Source organism: Diuraphis noxia, unplaced genomic scaffold, assembly GCF_037042655.1.
Source record: "Diuraphis noxia isolate RWA-SAM2 unplaced genomic scaffold, SU_Dnox_SAM2 contig0002, whole genome shotgun sequence".
Taxonomy (NCBI): Eukaryota; Metazoa; Arthropoda; class Insecta; order Hemiptera; family Aphididae; genus Diuraphis; species Diuraphis noxia.
The window spans coordinates 65,069,854-65,088,178 of record NW_028301712.1 but is presented as its reverse complement, the minus strand read 5'-3'; the positions used below and the strand labels follow the sequence as shown (position 1 = coordinate 65,088,178).

Below are 18,325 nucleotides of genomic sequence, written 5' to 3'. Positions count from 1 at the left end.
TATTAAAAACTTAACTACTAATTATTACCAATACTTTAGGAGCAGCCTGAGAATGACGTCAGTAGTGTTGGGGAAAAAATAAGCAGCTACGTGACACGTGTTTAGAATTTTTCACGTAGGGTGCGTCCCGGGGGTGTGGCTTAATGCTAGTACTATATATTTTATTTTGAAGGGCAAACAAAATTCAATTTCCTGAAGAAAAATGTATCTCAATTGATAAGACAAATCATGGGATGAAAATATGAAATGTTGTCATGATGATAGGTAATTACTAATTAGTAAAAGGCCAATTATTGATATTTATATTGTTGATTAGTATGAATTTTCCGAATATAATCCACTCAATTAGTGGTCAACACCAATGACATATACTAGGAAAAGGAATATAGATTATTTTTACCAGAAAGACTTATTTATATGTATATGGCAATATGACAATGTTCGAAAGATGCTTGATACATAATAGAAATAGAAAATCATATAATAATAATAATAATAGACTATATAAAAATAATAAAATGGAAACTTTTGGTTTTACAAGAATTCAAAATTTATATCGATATGCCGTAAAAATAAATACCTATACCATAATATCTGATAGGCTGTTGCTCCGATCCTTCTAACTTCACCGTCCGAGAAAATTAATTAAAATATCTATGTACAGACATAAAGTGATGGCTATAGTTTAGGACTTGTTCAGGAAGAGTTCACATCAATTTCACTTATTATTCAATTATTTCGATTTTTGCATAGGTACCTAATTAATTTGATAAAAATAATCTATTTAATATCTATTTTAAATGTTTTTCCTATTATATTTAAATTTATATGGAAGTATAATATTATGTACAGGTATATCGGCTGTAAACGTTTCTTTGTAATACACTAATTATACCTATAATATGACGTGTGAACTATTTTACATAATTATAAATCGATCGTCGACACAATTATTATTATTTATTACTATATTTATATCATTTAATAATATCATAAACGCCATATTGGTTTTGTATTCCACTAACCACACACTACTGGGTCAACTAGGCCATCTTATTATTATTAGTATTATTACCATTATATTATAGGTCACATGCGGTGGCGGCGGTGGCGTACATACCAACGACTTGGCATTCCGCGAGACCGTGACACGGTGAACAAAATATATCGCCATAGGCAAGACATATTATTATAACAATATTATGAAGTCCACACGGACCACTGGGCTAAGGAATTAGGCCGCAAACTCGGGTCCCGCCGTTTGTCGCCGGAAAACGTCGTCGTGGCACCGCCGCACGTCGATTCATTTTGGGGCTTCGGGAGTTCGGGCATTGTGGCGCGTCGACAGTCGACACTCGACGTTCGTAAATCGTGATATTATTGTGATAAACGGTTATGGCTGATAATGATGCACATGTCATTTCACGAATTGTTCACGCTGCACTGAAGATAAGATAAATTAATTTGCGCTGTCCGTGTACGGTGTATAGACGGCGAAAGTGTAAAAATGATTAGTGATTTTAGTGGCGTGCCAATTTTAATTTGTTGACGGTTATTGGTCGAACTTACGTCATTATTGCGCTAACCGGTTTTCACGTATCGATCGGCACAGTGCGTGCTCCGGAACGATACGGCACCCAACAACGATCCGACGACGTCATAATTTTTCGCACGACCTCGTCGACTCGGTGCGCCGGTGCTGCCCGATACCGACATAGGTTGTCTGCGGTCCACCCGCCATTGGGCCCAGTAGGCGCCAGCAGTTTGGTTCACGCGCAGTCGAGTTCCCGCGGCGTACACGGTCGCATTGGTAATCAGGATTTTTGTCGGTGATCTAACAACATGAAGCAGCAGTTGGACGTGGTGTCTGACAACCGCTGTTTCGGCGGACAGCAAAAGGTCTACGAACACGACAGGTCGGTGGCAACGATCTGCATCGTATTATTATTATTTTAAGTATACTTGAGTCTTGCACCTGTGCTGCAGTAGTTGCTTTATTTTAAATTGTAACAGGTACTTAGCTAGGTATGTAGTCGGTCAACGGAATATTTTCTTTTGGACACCTATCGGTTATCATTTTCTCTGACATTTATCAGTATCGATTGGAAAGGACGACGGAAAAATCTTCGTTGCATTATTACTTTTCGCAGTCTATCACAGATTACTTTTCCAAAAAATAATTATCCAACTTAAGAATCTACCTATTACCATTATAATGTGTTATTTTCTTATCAAAGTGATATTACGATAATTTACGAATGTTATCTTCATCAAGATTATAGAACGTTAGTTATTGTTAGGTTATCACTTTCACTAAACTCACTCTCACACTCTTATCATTCTCCCTCCATCACCTAGCTTTCTCTCTCTATGAATAAATATATACAGGGTGTCCCACGGAGATCTGACATTCTGACAAATGAAATAACTTTTGTTCTAATCAATGTTTTTTAAAAAAATTCTTTTAAATATAATCCATAGACACTTGCACTACATTTTTTATTTTTTAATACCAATTTTTACCAATTTTATAGCCAATTTGTAAATTTGATTTTTAGAAAAATGTATATGGTAAAAACACTTATTTAAGTCAAAAGTCTGATTTTTTTAAATATCAATATTTTCTTTAGGTAAATTATAATAATTTATAGTCTATACATTACATATTATTAAAATAAATACAATAAAAAAAATAATTAGATTTTAACATGCACTTATTTAAAAATGTTTTTAAAAAACTTTATTATTATTTGAAATTACAAGGTTTCTAACATAAACTAGATCGTAATTTATTTAACGAAAATATTGATATTTAAAAAAATTGTAAAAAATCAGCCATTTGACTTAAATAAGTGTTTTTACCATATAAATTTTTCTAAAAATCAGATTTACAAATTGGCTATATTGAATATTTCGAAAAAAAATTTTATCAATTTTTAAGTTTTTTATTTTCAGTATTAAAAAATAAAAATGTATTCTAAAAATGTAGCGCAAGTGTCTATGAATTATATTTAAAAGAAATTTTTTAAAAATATTGATTAGAACAAAAGTTTTTTCATTTGTCAGAATGTCAGATCTCCGTGGGACACCCTGTATATGAATTTAATAAAAATTCTATCATAGTAAACTATTAAAGTAATAGTCTAATTGTCTAATGGTCCCTAATGACGGGTTGCTAAATAATTTTAAAATTGATAATTTAGAAATTGTTTTTACAACCCAGCATAATTATGTTAATTAGTTATAAGTAATAATTTTATTTAATATAATATATTTACTTTACCATATTTGAATATTATAGACTCTGAAATATAATTATTATAAGAACTTAAACGTATTATGTTAATAAAACCGATTTAAATACTTAACGTAATAATAAACATTATTAGATAATATGTTTTTATGGGGTCCCACATGAACATAACATGCCTTTGCCCCATTGGGTCCGATTATTACGTTGTAACAAATAAATTTAAATATATATATATGAATATATCTGACATCATGTATAATATACTTATATTAGTTATATTATGATTTGTGTGTTGTACGTAGGTATCTAATAACGTAAAATATATAAACCGTAGTAAAATTTATATTGCAACTTTTAATAAATTATAATGATAGGTATCGTCTCTAAACAAATCACAAATTGATATTTATTAATCTAATTACTGTGGTTGGTAGTTACCACGGACTAGATAGAATGGATATTGGATTGGCCACTGGAATGTAGAAAAAAAGCCTTACCACAAGACTGTTATCTTTATTATCTGTGTTTAAGAGGACGTGATACTTGCTGTAAATTGCGGCTCATTTTTAATTTTTTATGTAAATTGCGGCCCGGGCATATTTTGCACATACGTAAATTGCGGCCTGGCTATATTTTATATATACGTAAATTGCGGCCTGGGTATAATTTTTATTACCTACCCAAATATTTGTTATCAATAATATTAAAATCAATATTTTCCTTCTCATTTTTCAGACTTAGGGCTGTCCCCTGGGCTGTCAATATAATTGTATCAATATTGGTATGATTAAGAATATTGGTTTTGCTGTTTTTAATTAAAAAATATATTATTAGCAATAGTAATCATGTGTCCATAAAAATGTGTTATTAAATATAAGGTCTTCGATCAAATGCATACTGACTGCTAGTAATATATTATATTAGTGAACATATTATTATTATCTAAATCGATCATTCAAAGATTAATACTTAGGTACCTTTAAATTGTACAACCGACCAGAAATTGGAATATTCCAGGCTGCAATTTACATACATTTCAAATATACCCAGGACGCAATTTACGTATAATATTTTAAAAGTACATGGGCCGCAATTTACGTAGTATATAACTATGACCTTTTTTGGGGGACGTAATTTACCGACTCCGATACCTGCATGGTTGTCTCCGTCTTACAAGTGCTGAAGTGTACCGGTATACCTAAGGCACATCATAGACAGCTACCTTGACGATCGCACCTTGAGCATCGACCAAGAAACACCGGGCTTGAGCATTGATGTCACGTGTGGAGTGCCACAAGGGTCAGTGATTGGACCGACACTGTGGAACATATTATACGACTGTCTCCTGCAAACGCGCCTGCCACCCGGAGTCGAATACCTGGCCTTCGCCGACGACGTCGCCATAGTCGCCAGAGCAAGGGACTCCATAGAACTTGAACAACTCCTCTCCACGTCAGCGCAGATAGTGAATGACTGGCTGGCGAAAACAGGTCTAGCGTTAGCCGAGCAAAAATGCGAGGCAATGGTAATCACGAAAACCAGATCAAACAACGACATCAGCATCAGGATAAATGAGCACGTGGTAACCTCCACTAAGTGCATCAAATACCTGGGCGTGCTTATCGATAGCGGATGGAGGTTTACGGAGCACGCCAAGACGCTTGCAGCAAAAGCTGGCAGAGTAGTTCAAAGGCTCTCACGCATAATGCCGAACATAAGTGCAGCAAGGCCAACCAAACGAAAACTGCTGAGTAATGTGGCCCACTCAATATTATTATATGGCTCGCCGGTATGGGCGGACGACATGAGTGCGGCAGGGTGGGAAGCTCTACACAAGGTGCAGAGGCGCATCTGCCTGAGGGTAGCGTCAGCATACTGCACAACCTCAAGAGACGCAATCGGGGTCATCACTGGGATTGCCCCCCTGGATCTTCTCGCCAGAGAGAGGAAAATGATGTATGACCGGAGAAGAAACCCGGACCTCGCGCTACCAGCCGAAAATCTCCTGGAAACCTGGCAGAAGAGATGGGACACCAGCGAGAAAGGCAGATGGACGCATGTCCTCATCCCGGAAGTCAGCCCCTGGATAAGTCGCCGACACGGAGAGACCAACTTCCACCTGACCCAAGTCCTGAGCGGCCATGGATGTTTTGCCGCGGACCTAAAGAGGTTCAGAAAGCTGGATAGCTCAGAGTGCTGGTTCTGCGGGGACCCTGTAGATGACGCAGCACACACAGTATTCTACTGTGACGCATGGCACACCAGAAAGAGGTACGCAGAGATCACGATGGGAATCGAACTGAATCCTAGAAACCTGATCCCTACGATGCTCATTTCAAGAGAAAATTGGAATACGGTGACTACCCTGATCCAGGAAATTATGAAGAAAAAGGAAACAGAAGAAAGAAGAAGGCAAGGCCAGTAAGGAAATTAAGCTACTAACTAAGTCTTATATTGTGCGCCGAAGGCGGAATTAGAGAGGATAGAGCCTCTCCCCAGCTGTAAAATTACTGTAAGACCACAAGCAAGGGGACTGTCCTTGTACGTGGCCAATGTTTTTGCCGATGTAATTATTTGATAAATAAACAATGGCACATGGGGTGAAATAACCGGGAGGTTGGTACCACCCCATGCGTCGATTTACATGTAAAAAAAAAAAAAAAAAAAAAAAGTGCTGAAGTGCGTAACATCATAATCTATGGTAACATAGCAAAAACTGCTTCGCGCGGGAAAGAACCGAGGAGTCTACAGTTATAACTTTATAAGTTACAAATAAACCAAATTTTCACCATGAAAAAAAGGAGAACTTTAACTGTCGCAGCGTTTTTATTTTTTTCGATTAGATTAATATATCAAAAGTTAATGAAGCTTGGAAAACTTAAAAATATCAGATTTTTGAAAGTATTATAATTTTTTTCTTATTAATGATATCAAACAAATAAAACCGCTATGACACAGAAAATATTATCTTCCATATCGTGTTAACTTTTGGTATTTCAACTAAGGGCCAGTTGTGCCGTCTCTGATTAAAGTTAACCGGAGTTTAATCGGCCGAATTTGCACGGTTAAATATCTGTTATCAGCTGATTAAGCGTAATCGAAGTTTAACCGTAGACGGTACAACTGGCCCTAAGAGTACAGAATGAGTGATTCTATCCTGCATTCCTGCGCTAAACAGTTTTTGCCATATACGCACTTGTAGGACGGAGACAACACATACGGAACACGGGTATCACGTCCTCTTGAGGGTTACGTGTTATAGTGTCCTAAAAATCTGTAACCGAGGGGCAAAATGTGGGGCACGCATTTCAGCTTCATTACGCAATACGCATATATAATAAATAGGGGAATATGGGGCAAAGCGGGGACGCTAATGTCTGTAATCCTGTAATTTGCTTAAAAATACATTTTTTCCTTTCAAATTTTATTTACTCAATCTATAGGTTATAGTTATTGACTAAGCATTTATCATGAAAATAAAAAATTATTTATACCTATTTATTAATAATTTAAAAGGATCTAAAAATGTACAGTTTACTCTACTTTGCCCCATACATGGAGATGCATCGTAACTATGCTGGTATCTAACTTTGATTTTATATGGATTTAATACAATTTACGAACGGGTTTTTTACAGTATATTTTTTATAGATTAAAACTTGTTGATAAAACTTTTTATCTAGTTAAAATCATGAATACTTGATACAATGGTCTTTATAAGTTGACGTTATTTACTTTAATACTTTGATAGAAGTTAAAAAATATTAAACATACATTGTACAATTATTTTTTACATGCATTTAAGGTTCAAATTTTAAAGAAGTCCAACCAAATCCCAAAAATTTGCAAATTATTTTTCAGTTAGAAATTAATACACAATTTATTTTTATAGGTACTTAATACTTGAAAATTTATCAGAAGATTCTGAACAAATTTTTCTACATCTATATAAAAAAAAAATCATCGAATAGTATCATTAATTTTTATACGATATTTGATATTCATTGGTTTTTAATTATAAAATTATATTATTAATACATACGTATGCTAGGATGGCACTTAGTCTCCGCTCAGAATCGTTTTTCGTACGCAATAATTATTTATCAATGAATTCAAACCCAATATACCTCATCTATTATTCCGTTGAAAATGAAATACTATTTACAATGAAATACTCAACAGCTATGTATGTATAGTACAGCATTGCGGTACCCACTTATCTACCTTTTTTTTAAAATAAATAAATAACTAAAAATGCATAAATTGAATATTTTCTGTCCGCGACGGGTCAATAATATATTATGTAGAAGATTCCTACTTATAGGCTATAATTAATACAAAAGAAATTTAATTTGTCACTCTTTAACTACTAAGTTATGTTTTAGTGATTTCTCAAAATAAAACAATGACTTCGTTTGTCTTCATTCATCCGGATGACTCAATATTTAGTTGCATACTTATATAAGCATATGATTTCACATTTTCACCTTAATTGATATAATAGATAACATAATATTATGATACAAAGTTTTTTGATGGTAATGTCTGTAATTATTATAGATTAGGAAACATTATAAAAAATATTTAATTGTATTTATTTTTATTTTTTTGAATGTAAAATTGTATAAATTCTCTATAAAATTAATTAACGTTACCTATATATAATAAGTTATAAGTATGTACATAGTGCATGTAATATATTATATACTTATTAAACTTTTTCTCACAATTATTTAAGTAACCATCTTTAATGTATACATCTATTATTGAATGTATGTACCTTGTATATTATTAATAGGACGTTGTGGAATCCGGACATAGTATAATGAAATTTATATGTACCTATATAGGTAGTTCAGAGAAAAAGCATACGGTTTTTACACAATATTAAGATCCGTTTTATCCCCAATCACAATTTATTTTTAAACTAACACGGACCGTATTTTAAATTTTAACACTTATTCAACTATAAATATTATTATTTATATATAATTACTCTAAAATAATATAGAAAATAACTTATAGAAACAAAACTTATAAAACTGAATCATCTATGGTAGCTATACATCACCAAGATAATATATTATTAATTATTAATATTACTTCGTTATATATACACTAATCAATCACTATTGCAATTACCAAAATTATTGAAATACGAAATAAAATGCAGTTTAATTTGCATGCAATTTTGGAAATTTTTTTTCGGCAACCTATTTATTTTAAAAAGTTTAGTATTCGTACTATATTTCCAAGATCATAAAATTTGAAGTTCGGGATTTCGTATTTATTAGGTATACCGTATACGTAAATTATTACAAGAATAATCCTAAAGTTTGGAATCTTGAGTTTTCAACCTAGTAGATTATTTTAAACTTCATTAAATAGTATGTAATTATTTATCTTAATGTATGCTCGCATTTGTATAGGTATGTCCTACTTAAATTATACATATGACAATGGTTGGGTTGAGTTTATTGGTAAAAATAACTCTGTATAAATGTCAAAAGATTGACTAGAATGTTTGAGGTTTTCATACTATACCGTGTATTTATCGATTTAGGGAACACTGCATTTCTCGGCCATTATAATGGAATAAAATATGGTTTTTTTTTTTTAAATAGTGGTATATAAATACATATTCATTGATATATTTTAAAAAAAATTATCATTTCGGCATGTGCATGCATGCATGTCTAGTAAAATATGTTAATAGCAAAGCAACATCTATTTTGTACACTATATTCGGATGCCTATTTTTTAAAGTATAATTTTTATGAATTTATGAATTTATGAATCAGCTATGGTTCTAGATCTAATTTCAAAATTGACTGAATAAGAGCCAATTTTAATAAATAATACATTATTGTTAAGATTTATTAAAATACTTAAAACCGTTTATAATTATTTACTATTGAATGTTTTTTTATATGTGCTGTAAAAAAGATTAACATAATCTGTGTTTAAAGTTATTTATATTCATAGTTAATCTTTTTTATAACACTTAAAAATAAAATACTTAAAATGTAATCAATAATAAATACTTATAAATGGTTTTATGCATTTTAATGAATCGTAAAAACGTATTATTTATTAAAAAATTACTTTAAAAAAATAGGCTCATACTATTATATTAATATGTTAAAAATAGTTATTGCTATTTAAAAAAAACATATTTTACTGCTCATGCGCATAGGACTGAACCGAAATTATAAAATTTTTGAAATTTATTTATAAATTTGTATTTATATACCATTAATTTGTAAAAAAAAATCGGTGTATTCCAAATTCCAATACAATCCTGCCTAGAAATTCAGCGTTCCCTAAAATGATTAACACTCGATATATAGGTACTTACAAAAATAATATAAACCGACCGATTAGGTACAGTATATCTACTTATACAAATATTCAAACATATCAAACTATTTTTTTTTAGGAGATATGTCTAAATCTGTTAAGAAAACGATGCTGAAGTTGTTATTATGATACAAATAAATATATCGCGAATAGCAATATACATTATATTATTGTTTAAAATTATATAGGTTTACTGAATATACCGTGTAGTGTTCACGTTGTGCGTTTACCTACTGGTTACTACCACCTACCTACACCGTATACGGTAGGTACTGTTCTATGGTATAATAACTGATTTAGATAGATTATTTATTATTCTGGTTAGATTTATTCGAGAAATATTCATTAATAATTGAGCTATAGCACAAGTAAATTTATATTGTTATCATTATAGTTATTAGTTTATTATATAAATAGCCAATAAAATAATAGAATTATAAATAATACCTATATAGTTGAAATTATTTAATTCTACTAAATGGTCTAAATATATCTGTGCATTCTGTTATGTTATAAAAATATATACATATATGTTTTTTATAAGTATATTATTTTGTATTAGTTCATGACGTATCGTGTATTGGTAAGTAGCGATAGAATATAAAAAAATTTGAGTTTTTTGTAAAACTTTATTTTTCTATAACTTATGCAATATTAGAAATTTGTATTCCCGTAATTCGTTTAATATTTTTAATATTTTTCCACATTGTATTTTTTTAATTGACACCTTACTTGATCTTTTTTAACCGTTTTTATGTCAATAAGAGACAAGAGTAGTCACAACAAGTATATTTTAGATTCTAAGTGGAGCGATTCAAAAGCAAAAATGACCTGGTAGTTTTCTTGATCTTCTTCTATTGGCTAAATAATTAATATACGTTATAACTTATATGTACTACTTTACAAGAGTTTTTGCAACTTTGCGTGACTTTTCTCGATCCTGAATTGTATATCTTCATTCACTTGTTCTCTTCTATTCTTTCGAAATCTTTCTCCATCACATCAATATACTATTTTCTTGTTTGCCCTCATGCCAGAGGGTTTCTTTTCTGTTGGTTTCCAGAACATTCCTACTTTTGCATGTGCTATTTTCGTTAATATGCAGTTTATTTTTAAGCCATAGGATCAACAACAAAGATTAATGTTTTAATAATAACTATTATTTTCTTAATATTTGGAAAAATAAAAATTAGTGAAAAGTGGAGAATTTTACAAAAAAAAGTTTTCGACAAAACCGATTTTCTTATTATTTTATAATTCAAAATTGAATAATCGTAAATACTTGAAATGTTCGGAAAATGTAAATATTAAAATTGTAAACGCACACTGGGGATATTGCCATTTCTTTGTAAGATGTAAAAAATTTAAAGGAATATGAAGAAAATAAGTATAATTATAAAGTTATGAATTATATGCCTGAATCGATATAAGTAACAATAAGTAAACTTAAGTTCCAATACACTTCTATTAGTATCAATCTATTGTAGTTTAAATAAGTCGTTTGTATATTGTTTATATAAATATCTACATTTTTTATATTAGATACTAATTATAGTGAACAAATTTCACTATTATTAAGTACATGACTAATTATAATACTTAGTACTAACCTATATCGTACTTATTTCTCAACAATATTTATAAAATGTGTTATTAGATTATATTACCTATTTAATCAACCGAAATGTGCTCTTATTGTTTTTAGTACCGTGTTAAATTTCCGGATGAAGTTTGCTGTGTACGTACCAGGCAATTTGGAAGGACCTGCTCCAGTCTTATACCTTTTGGGTGGTATGTCATGTTCTGAACAAACTTTTATACAGAAATCAGGGTTTCAACGATGGGCAGCACATTATGGAATAATCGTAGTGTCACCAGATGTCTGCCCTAGTAAGGATATCTAATTTATTGACTATTGACTATTGTAATAATAAAACATTTATTAAAAATATTGACCTGTATATGTTCAGGGATTACTTTTGGCGTTGAAAAAAACGAAATTGAAGCTAAAGGTTTGTCATTTTATGTAAATGCTGTAAAAAAACCATGGAACCGAAATTACCAAATGTATTCATACATCAATGAAGAGTTACCTAGTATTATTCAGGAGAACTTTAATGTCAACAAAGACAGACAGTCAATCATGGGTCACAGGTACCTATATTTAAAAATCATTTATTATGTTTATAATTATCATAGGCAGAAATATAATATGGTGGATGAGGAAGGGTTCATCATAGAAAAATACTTTAAAATTATATGTTTTTAGTTTTAAATGTATGTAAGGTGGGAAGTTTGAACCCCCTATAAACTTCCCTTGTGTAGGGCCCAGATATCTTTGTATTGTGTATTATAGTAAAAAGGGAAATTAAGCTGTATATTGTTATTAATCATGTAGTTTAAACCAAGAAGATTAAGATAATTAAAGTTTCAACATTAATATGATATGATACCCGCATGTGTTGTCTCCATCTTACATGTGTGTAACATAACAAATTTTATGCTCAGCAGATCACATTTAGCTCCATTAGTTTAAAAATTAGAGTGAATCGATTTCTTACAGAATTTAAAGGAAAGAATATGATAAGAATACGACCTCATAAGCTTTTTACTATATTTTAATTTTGAAGCGAGTTTTAAATATTTTAAAATGTAAAATTTTTTCTACAGCTTACAATACTTATTACTCATTTCAAAATTAAAATATGGTAAAAAGCCCATGAATTCATCTAAATAATATTCTTATCTTTAAATTTTATAAGAGGTAAATTCACTCTAAATATATACATTTTATGTGGTGCATACTTATTATTTATCAGTTATTAGTATATCTGTGTCCTGTGGTATTACTGTATTAGTACTCATTATATTTTTAATTCTTAGATTCACTTTTTATTAAATAATTTTCACATATTGCACTATAATAAATAATAATATTTCAGCATGGGAGGTCATGGTGCATTAATTAGTGCACTCAAAAATCCTGGCAAATTTTGTTCAGTCTCAGCTTTTGCTCCAGTTTGCAATCCTTCTAAAACACCAGATATACAATTTATATTAAAGTGTTATTTTGGAGATGATACAAAAACCATGGAGGAATGGGATGCTACTTGCTTAGTAGCTAATTATAAAGGACCAGAGTTAAATATCCTTATACATCAAGTAATGTCAAATAAAATATTACATTAAAAATGTTTTAAATAATTTTTTGAAGCAATTTAAAATCAAAATGAATAACTATGATACATATTGGATACATGTTTTATTTTTATTTTGTAGGGGAATAATGATAAATATAAAGAACAATTAAAATTGGAAAACTTTGAAAGTGCTTGTGAAAAGGCAGGGATTCCAATTTCTATAAATCTAGAAGATGGATATGATCACGGATTTTATTTCATTTCAAGTTTTATAGAACAGCATTTTCATCATCATTCAAAATTTTTGTTTGACTCTTAATATTTGTTGAATTAGTTGTATTTTTAAATAGTATTATACTCGTATAATGAGTGGTGTGTCAAGATGTATATTATGTTACCTAAATAAGCTTACCAAAACTTAATTTTAATTTACATAATTAGAAAATAAATGGACAAATGGTGTACCTATAATAAATAACTATTGAGTATTATAGTGTTGTTAAATTTGAATACTTCCAAACTATGTCATTAAGAATTCTCAAAAGTTTTTATGATTGTTTCTTGTCAGTAATTTTTCCTCATTTAGTCATTTCATAGTACTCATAATTTAAAGAATCTTCAGAATACTAGGCATTCTGTAAATTCTAGTAAATTTCCTTTTTTAATCAAAAAAATTTAAATAGAAGAAAATTATGATGAAATTACATAATTGTAAAATCAATAATTTAGAATTTTACTATAAATCATTCACAAGAAATAACATTAAGTTATTGTGTTTGTCATTTTGTTTAATTACTTACAGTTTAAAATGGGTTGATCCATCGATAAAGAAAACAAACAGAAATCATTAAAATAATTAACCCTCTAACCATCTGTACGACAGCGCTCCCGGTGTTATTTGTTTTCCTCATAGAGAAATTAATTGAGGATTCAGGACATAGGTACCTAAATAGAACCACAGAACAATATAGGTAGAACCACGGACTAAGGATATTTTAATCCGTGGGTGGTGGGTAGAACAATATTCGGGAATATTTATCTCTTATCATGATATGATTACAATGAATTAAGATATGATAATATGACGTTCGTGGATTCAACATTTAGATTATAACTATCAACAACCACTGACATATTAATTAAAATTCAAAAACAACACAATATTTAATAGATAATATTATGCAATGTTGTATGCATAATAATATAGGTACTTAAATATTAAATAGGTTTTTATAAAATATCTGTGCGAACATCAATACCAACGAAAAAAAATAAAATCGCGACGCTTTTATCGATTAGAACGCTAGAACAATATGCGAGGTCTATTAAAATGTTTTAAAATGTTCATGTTCCGGAATGAATATCGGCTGTCCGCGGTCTGTCCGTCATCGGGTAGAACAGTTCACACACTCAAGTTCCAGCAGCGGCTCAATCGACCAAACCAGTACCTGAATTTCCAACGATTGTGTGGATCACATCAGTGGTCCAATAACACGAAGAAGCAATTGAAGGTGGTGTCGGACAACCGTTGTTTCGGCGGACAACAAAAGGTCTACGAACACGAAAGGTTGGTGGTGTGACCGTTATGTATATAAATTAAAATGTTTTTTCCTTTCATAAAAACCACCCTAGATTTTAAAATTTCACCACTACATAATTATATCTAGGTGACAAGGTATTTGTTATTTTATTCATAACATAATATTATAATATACCTTTCTTTTCAAATTTGTTAATAGGTGAAGAAAAATACAAACAGTGAGCCTTGTAATTATGTTAAAAGTGAATCAATAATGAAGAAAACGACAAATAACTGTGAGTTTTTTCATTCCAAATTTGGTGATTTTTCTACTCAACACAACCCATGATGATCATTCTTATGATTTTCATTAACAATGTGTTAGTTAGACAAATCCTTGCCCATAATTGAATTCTGCTAATAGTTAATAGTGATGATTTATGAATAGGTTATAGGTCGCTGTAGACCGATAGAATTAAATTAGGTGTGATTCATATGCACGTGTATATGGTGTTACCCGGTGATGACTACTCTGCGGGTAGTAAAAACGCACACAAATAACAGGGTATTCCGTATTCATGTTCAAATTCTGGTTTATTTCAAGTAGAGCCTAGATTTCAATGCAAAGTGCATCTTTTTTTGGTTGATCCTAGCCAATGTTTTCCAAGTATATAATTCATTTCACATAACAAGTGTTTCAAAGTTAAACATTTTATTTTGCATTTTTTTGCATATTTCAGCTTTTTTTTTTTAATTTTAAGAGCATTTTTAGCATTATTAGGTCATTTTGATGGTTTCTAATGATTATTTGTTCAATATACATTAAAATTAAGTGTTTTTTATTAGTGTATACTTTAGTATCTATGTTTAGAATGAATGATGTTGCCCCAAAACATATGCGTAATGCGTGTCAACATCATCACTTTGATTTTTCTTAGTGTGAAAGGGTTGTCAAGTGTCGTCCTTTGTTTAACGGGGATTCATTTTTAGCCTCTTTCTGATTTATTATCAATGTTACTTTAAAATATAAATAATGTTAGTATTTCTAAGTTGTTTTTTTAGTTTTCTTACTTATTTTATTGAAGATAATGTGCTTTTATTATTTTTAGTGACGTGTTAAATTTCCGTATGAGATTTTCTGTATATATACCAGAAAATTTGAAAAGACCTGCTCCTGTATTATATCATTTGAGTGGTATGTTATGTTCTGAACAAACATTTATACAGAAGTCAGGGTTTCAACGATGGGCAGCACATTATGGAATAGTTGTTGTGTCACCAGATATCTGTCCTAGTAAGAATTGTATATTGATGTCATATTGCTAAGAATATCTAATTTATTTTGTTATATTTAACATTGGTCACAATCATTAACTTGTGTTTTCAGGGGTTACTTTAGGTGTTAAAAACAATGAAATTGAAGATAATGGCCAATCGTATTATGTAAATGCCGTGAAAAAACCGTGGAGTAAGAATTTCCAAATGTATTCATATGTGAACGAAGAGCTACCTAGTATTATTCATCAGAATTTTAATGTCAGTAGAGACAAACAGTCAATCATGGGTCACAGGTATATTTATAAATATTAAATAAATAATTCATGTTTATGTATTGTGTTATTGTGTACTTTAATAAAAAAGGAAATAAGATAACATATTGAATTTATTATTCATATAGCTTTACTGTTAAGTCTTAACTTGTTTGAATCAAGACTATTGAAATTAGTTAGTTTAAACATTACTAATTTCAACATTTGTAATGGACAACTATACCCATATTCAGTGGCGGTGTGAACTGGGTTAATTTGACACAGCTGCATCACAGAAAGAATGGGGAATAAATTGTGTATAAGTTTATAACAAAATATTATAGTAAATGAAATTTACTTTAGGTCAAATTAATGAAAACAAGGTTGCGATCAACTATGGGACAAACAAGACTTGAAAGTTTAATGCTATTAAGCTGTGAAAAGGATATCAATGTCGACATGAATGAAGTGATTGATATATATGCCCGATCAAGTGAACTCTTTCAAAAGTCATTAATCATTATTATTCAAATAAATGTAAAACTGTAATTAAATATCTTTAATATATGTATTATATTATTATTATTATTTATATATACACATATTATATACCTATATATTTAAAACAAATATTACTGCATCTATTTTTAGTATCTTATATTTTTTTGATATTTTGGTGTTAATATAAAATGTAGGTAGGTGGGTGTTGAAAATTGTTTACTGCGTCATTGAAATAATAAGTTCACGCCGCCACTGTCTATATTTATTAGTCGTCAGTATTCATATTTCAAATTCATAGATTTATATTATTTAATAATTTTGACGTATTGTGCTGCACTAAATAATAATAAATAATAATATTTTAGTATGGGAGGCCATGGTGCATTAATAAGTGCACTTAAAAATCCTGGCAAGTTTCGTTCAGTCTCGGCTTTAGCTCCAGTTTGTAATCCATCTCAATCACCTGATGAACGATTGATATTAAAGTGTTATTTTGGAGATGATAACAAAACAATGGAAAAATGGGATTCTACCTGCTTGGCAGCTGATTATAAAGGACCAGAGTTAAATATTCTCATACATCAAGTAAAGTTAAATAATATGTTGTATTAAAAATGTTATAAGAGGATGTCAGGGTACTATTTGTCTTCATTCTCTGGCCTACACTCAACATAGACAAAACGAATTTATGCAGGATTATTTTTTCTATTTTCTAGGTTTCTTAGAGTAAAATCACCTATTACAGAAAGATGGAGAGTAATATTTTTGAGGGAATGACATATCAATATTATATTTTATTGTTTTTTGATTTTGTATTCGACTTTCAAAATAAACAAAAAAAATGTTGTAAATTGAAATGATGTTTAAATTGTTCTGAGACAATATTAAATAAATCGATATGTCATTCCCTCAAAAATATTATTCTCCATCTTTTTTGTAATGGGTAATTTTACTTTAAGATTACTTAAAAACATAGAAAAAATGATTCCGCGTAAATGTGTTTTGTTTATATTGAGCGTGGGTTAGAGAGAGAAAATAAATAGTGCACTGACATCCTCTTAATGTATTTTTCAAACAATTTCATTGGCATACTATAATGATGTTTAATTTTAATATTGAATGTATACATGTATATTATATATATATATATTTTTTTTGTAGGGATATGATGATGTATACAAAAATGATTTAAGATTGGAAAGTTTTATAAGCGCTTGTAAAAAAGCAGGGATTGCAGCTTCAATAAATATAGAAGAAGGATATGATCATGGCTTTTATTTTATTTCAACTTTTATAGATCAGCATTATCATCATCATGCTAAATTTTTATGTGACTCATAATTTATCAAATTTGATGTATTTTTAAGTGGTATTTGGTTTATAAGTTGTATGTTACCATAAAATCTTTCAAACTTAATTTTTATTTTTATGATTATATTATGAAAATGCATGGAAAATAGATTATAATAAATGATACTTGGGAAATAGAGCCGTTATTAAATTTGAATGCAACAATAGATTATCATATTTAAAAATACGACTGAGTAGAAATCTAAAAAAACTATTTAAGCTGATATTTTTTCAAAACTATGACCACAAGGGTCAAGCATACCTTTAAATGTTTTTTACAGTTGTCTCATGCCAGTGGTTTTTTCTCACTCTTAATCATAGTAACAGAGACTTAAGAATACTGAACTATGTATTACTTTTTTTAAAAGGTATTACAGTGCTATTATTACTTAAATTGTTCAAAACTAATGTCTTTTAAGATTTTTTAGGTGAGAAGGCTCACTGTAGAGTTAGGCATTTATGGACTACAGCCAGATACGTCTTAGCCTATATTTGTTTAGGATTTTGTTTACTGTATGAACAGTAATTTTGAATAATTTATTACAAAATATTTTAAATTATCTTAGGTTTCTTCAACAATATCGATATTGTGAAGTTTTTTATTTTGATATCAATAATCATAATATTTCGCTTAATTTATTGATCATAATCATATAATCATAGTTAAAGTGAT

At 29.9% G+C, this 18,325-nt stretch overlaps 2 protein-coding genes across 2 annotated transcripts; both read left to right on the top strand.

Annotated features, from left to right (window-relative positions):
- Positions 1 to 1,326: 1,326 nt before the first annotated feature.
- Positions 1,327 to 13,244, top strand: LOC107166727 (S-formylglutathione hydrolase-like). Its single transcript, XM_015515512.2, has 5 exons — positions 1,327 to 1,916; positions 11,319 to 11,503; positions 11,584 to 11,767; positions 12,556 to 12,775; positions 12,893 to 13,244. The coding sequence occupies exons 1-5, from the start codon at positions 1,843 to 1,845 to the stop codon at positions 13,070 to 13,072; spliced, it is 843 nt and encodes a 280-aa protein (XP_015370998.1). The 5' UTR covers positions 1,327 to 1,842; the 3' UTR covers positions 13,073 to 13,244.
- A 188-nt stretch (positions 13,245 to 13,432) lies between these two features.
- On the top strand, positions 13,433 to 17,791 carry LOC107166841 (S-formylglutathione hydrolase-like). Its single transcript, XM_015515657.2, has 5 exons — positions 13,433 to 14,320; positions 15,382 to 15,566; positions 15,660 to 15,843; positions 16,668 to 16,887; positions 17,464 to 17,791. The coding sequence occupies exons 1-5, from the start codon at positions 14,067 to 14,069 to the stop codon at positions 17,641 to 17,643; spliced, it is 1,023 nt and encodes a 340-aa protein (XP_015371143.2). The 5' UTR covers positions 13,433 to 14,066; the 3' UTR covers positions 17,644 to 17,791.
- The last annotated feature ends 534 nt before the right edge of the window (positions 17,792 to 18,325 follow it).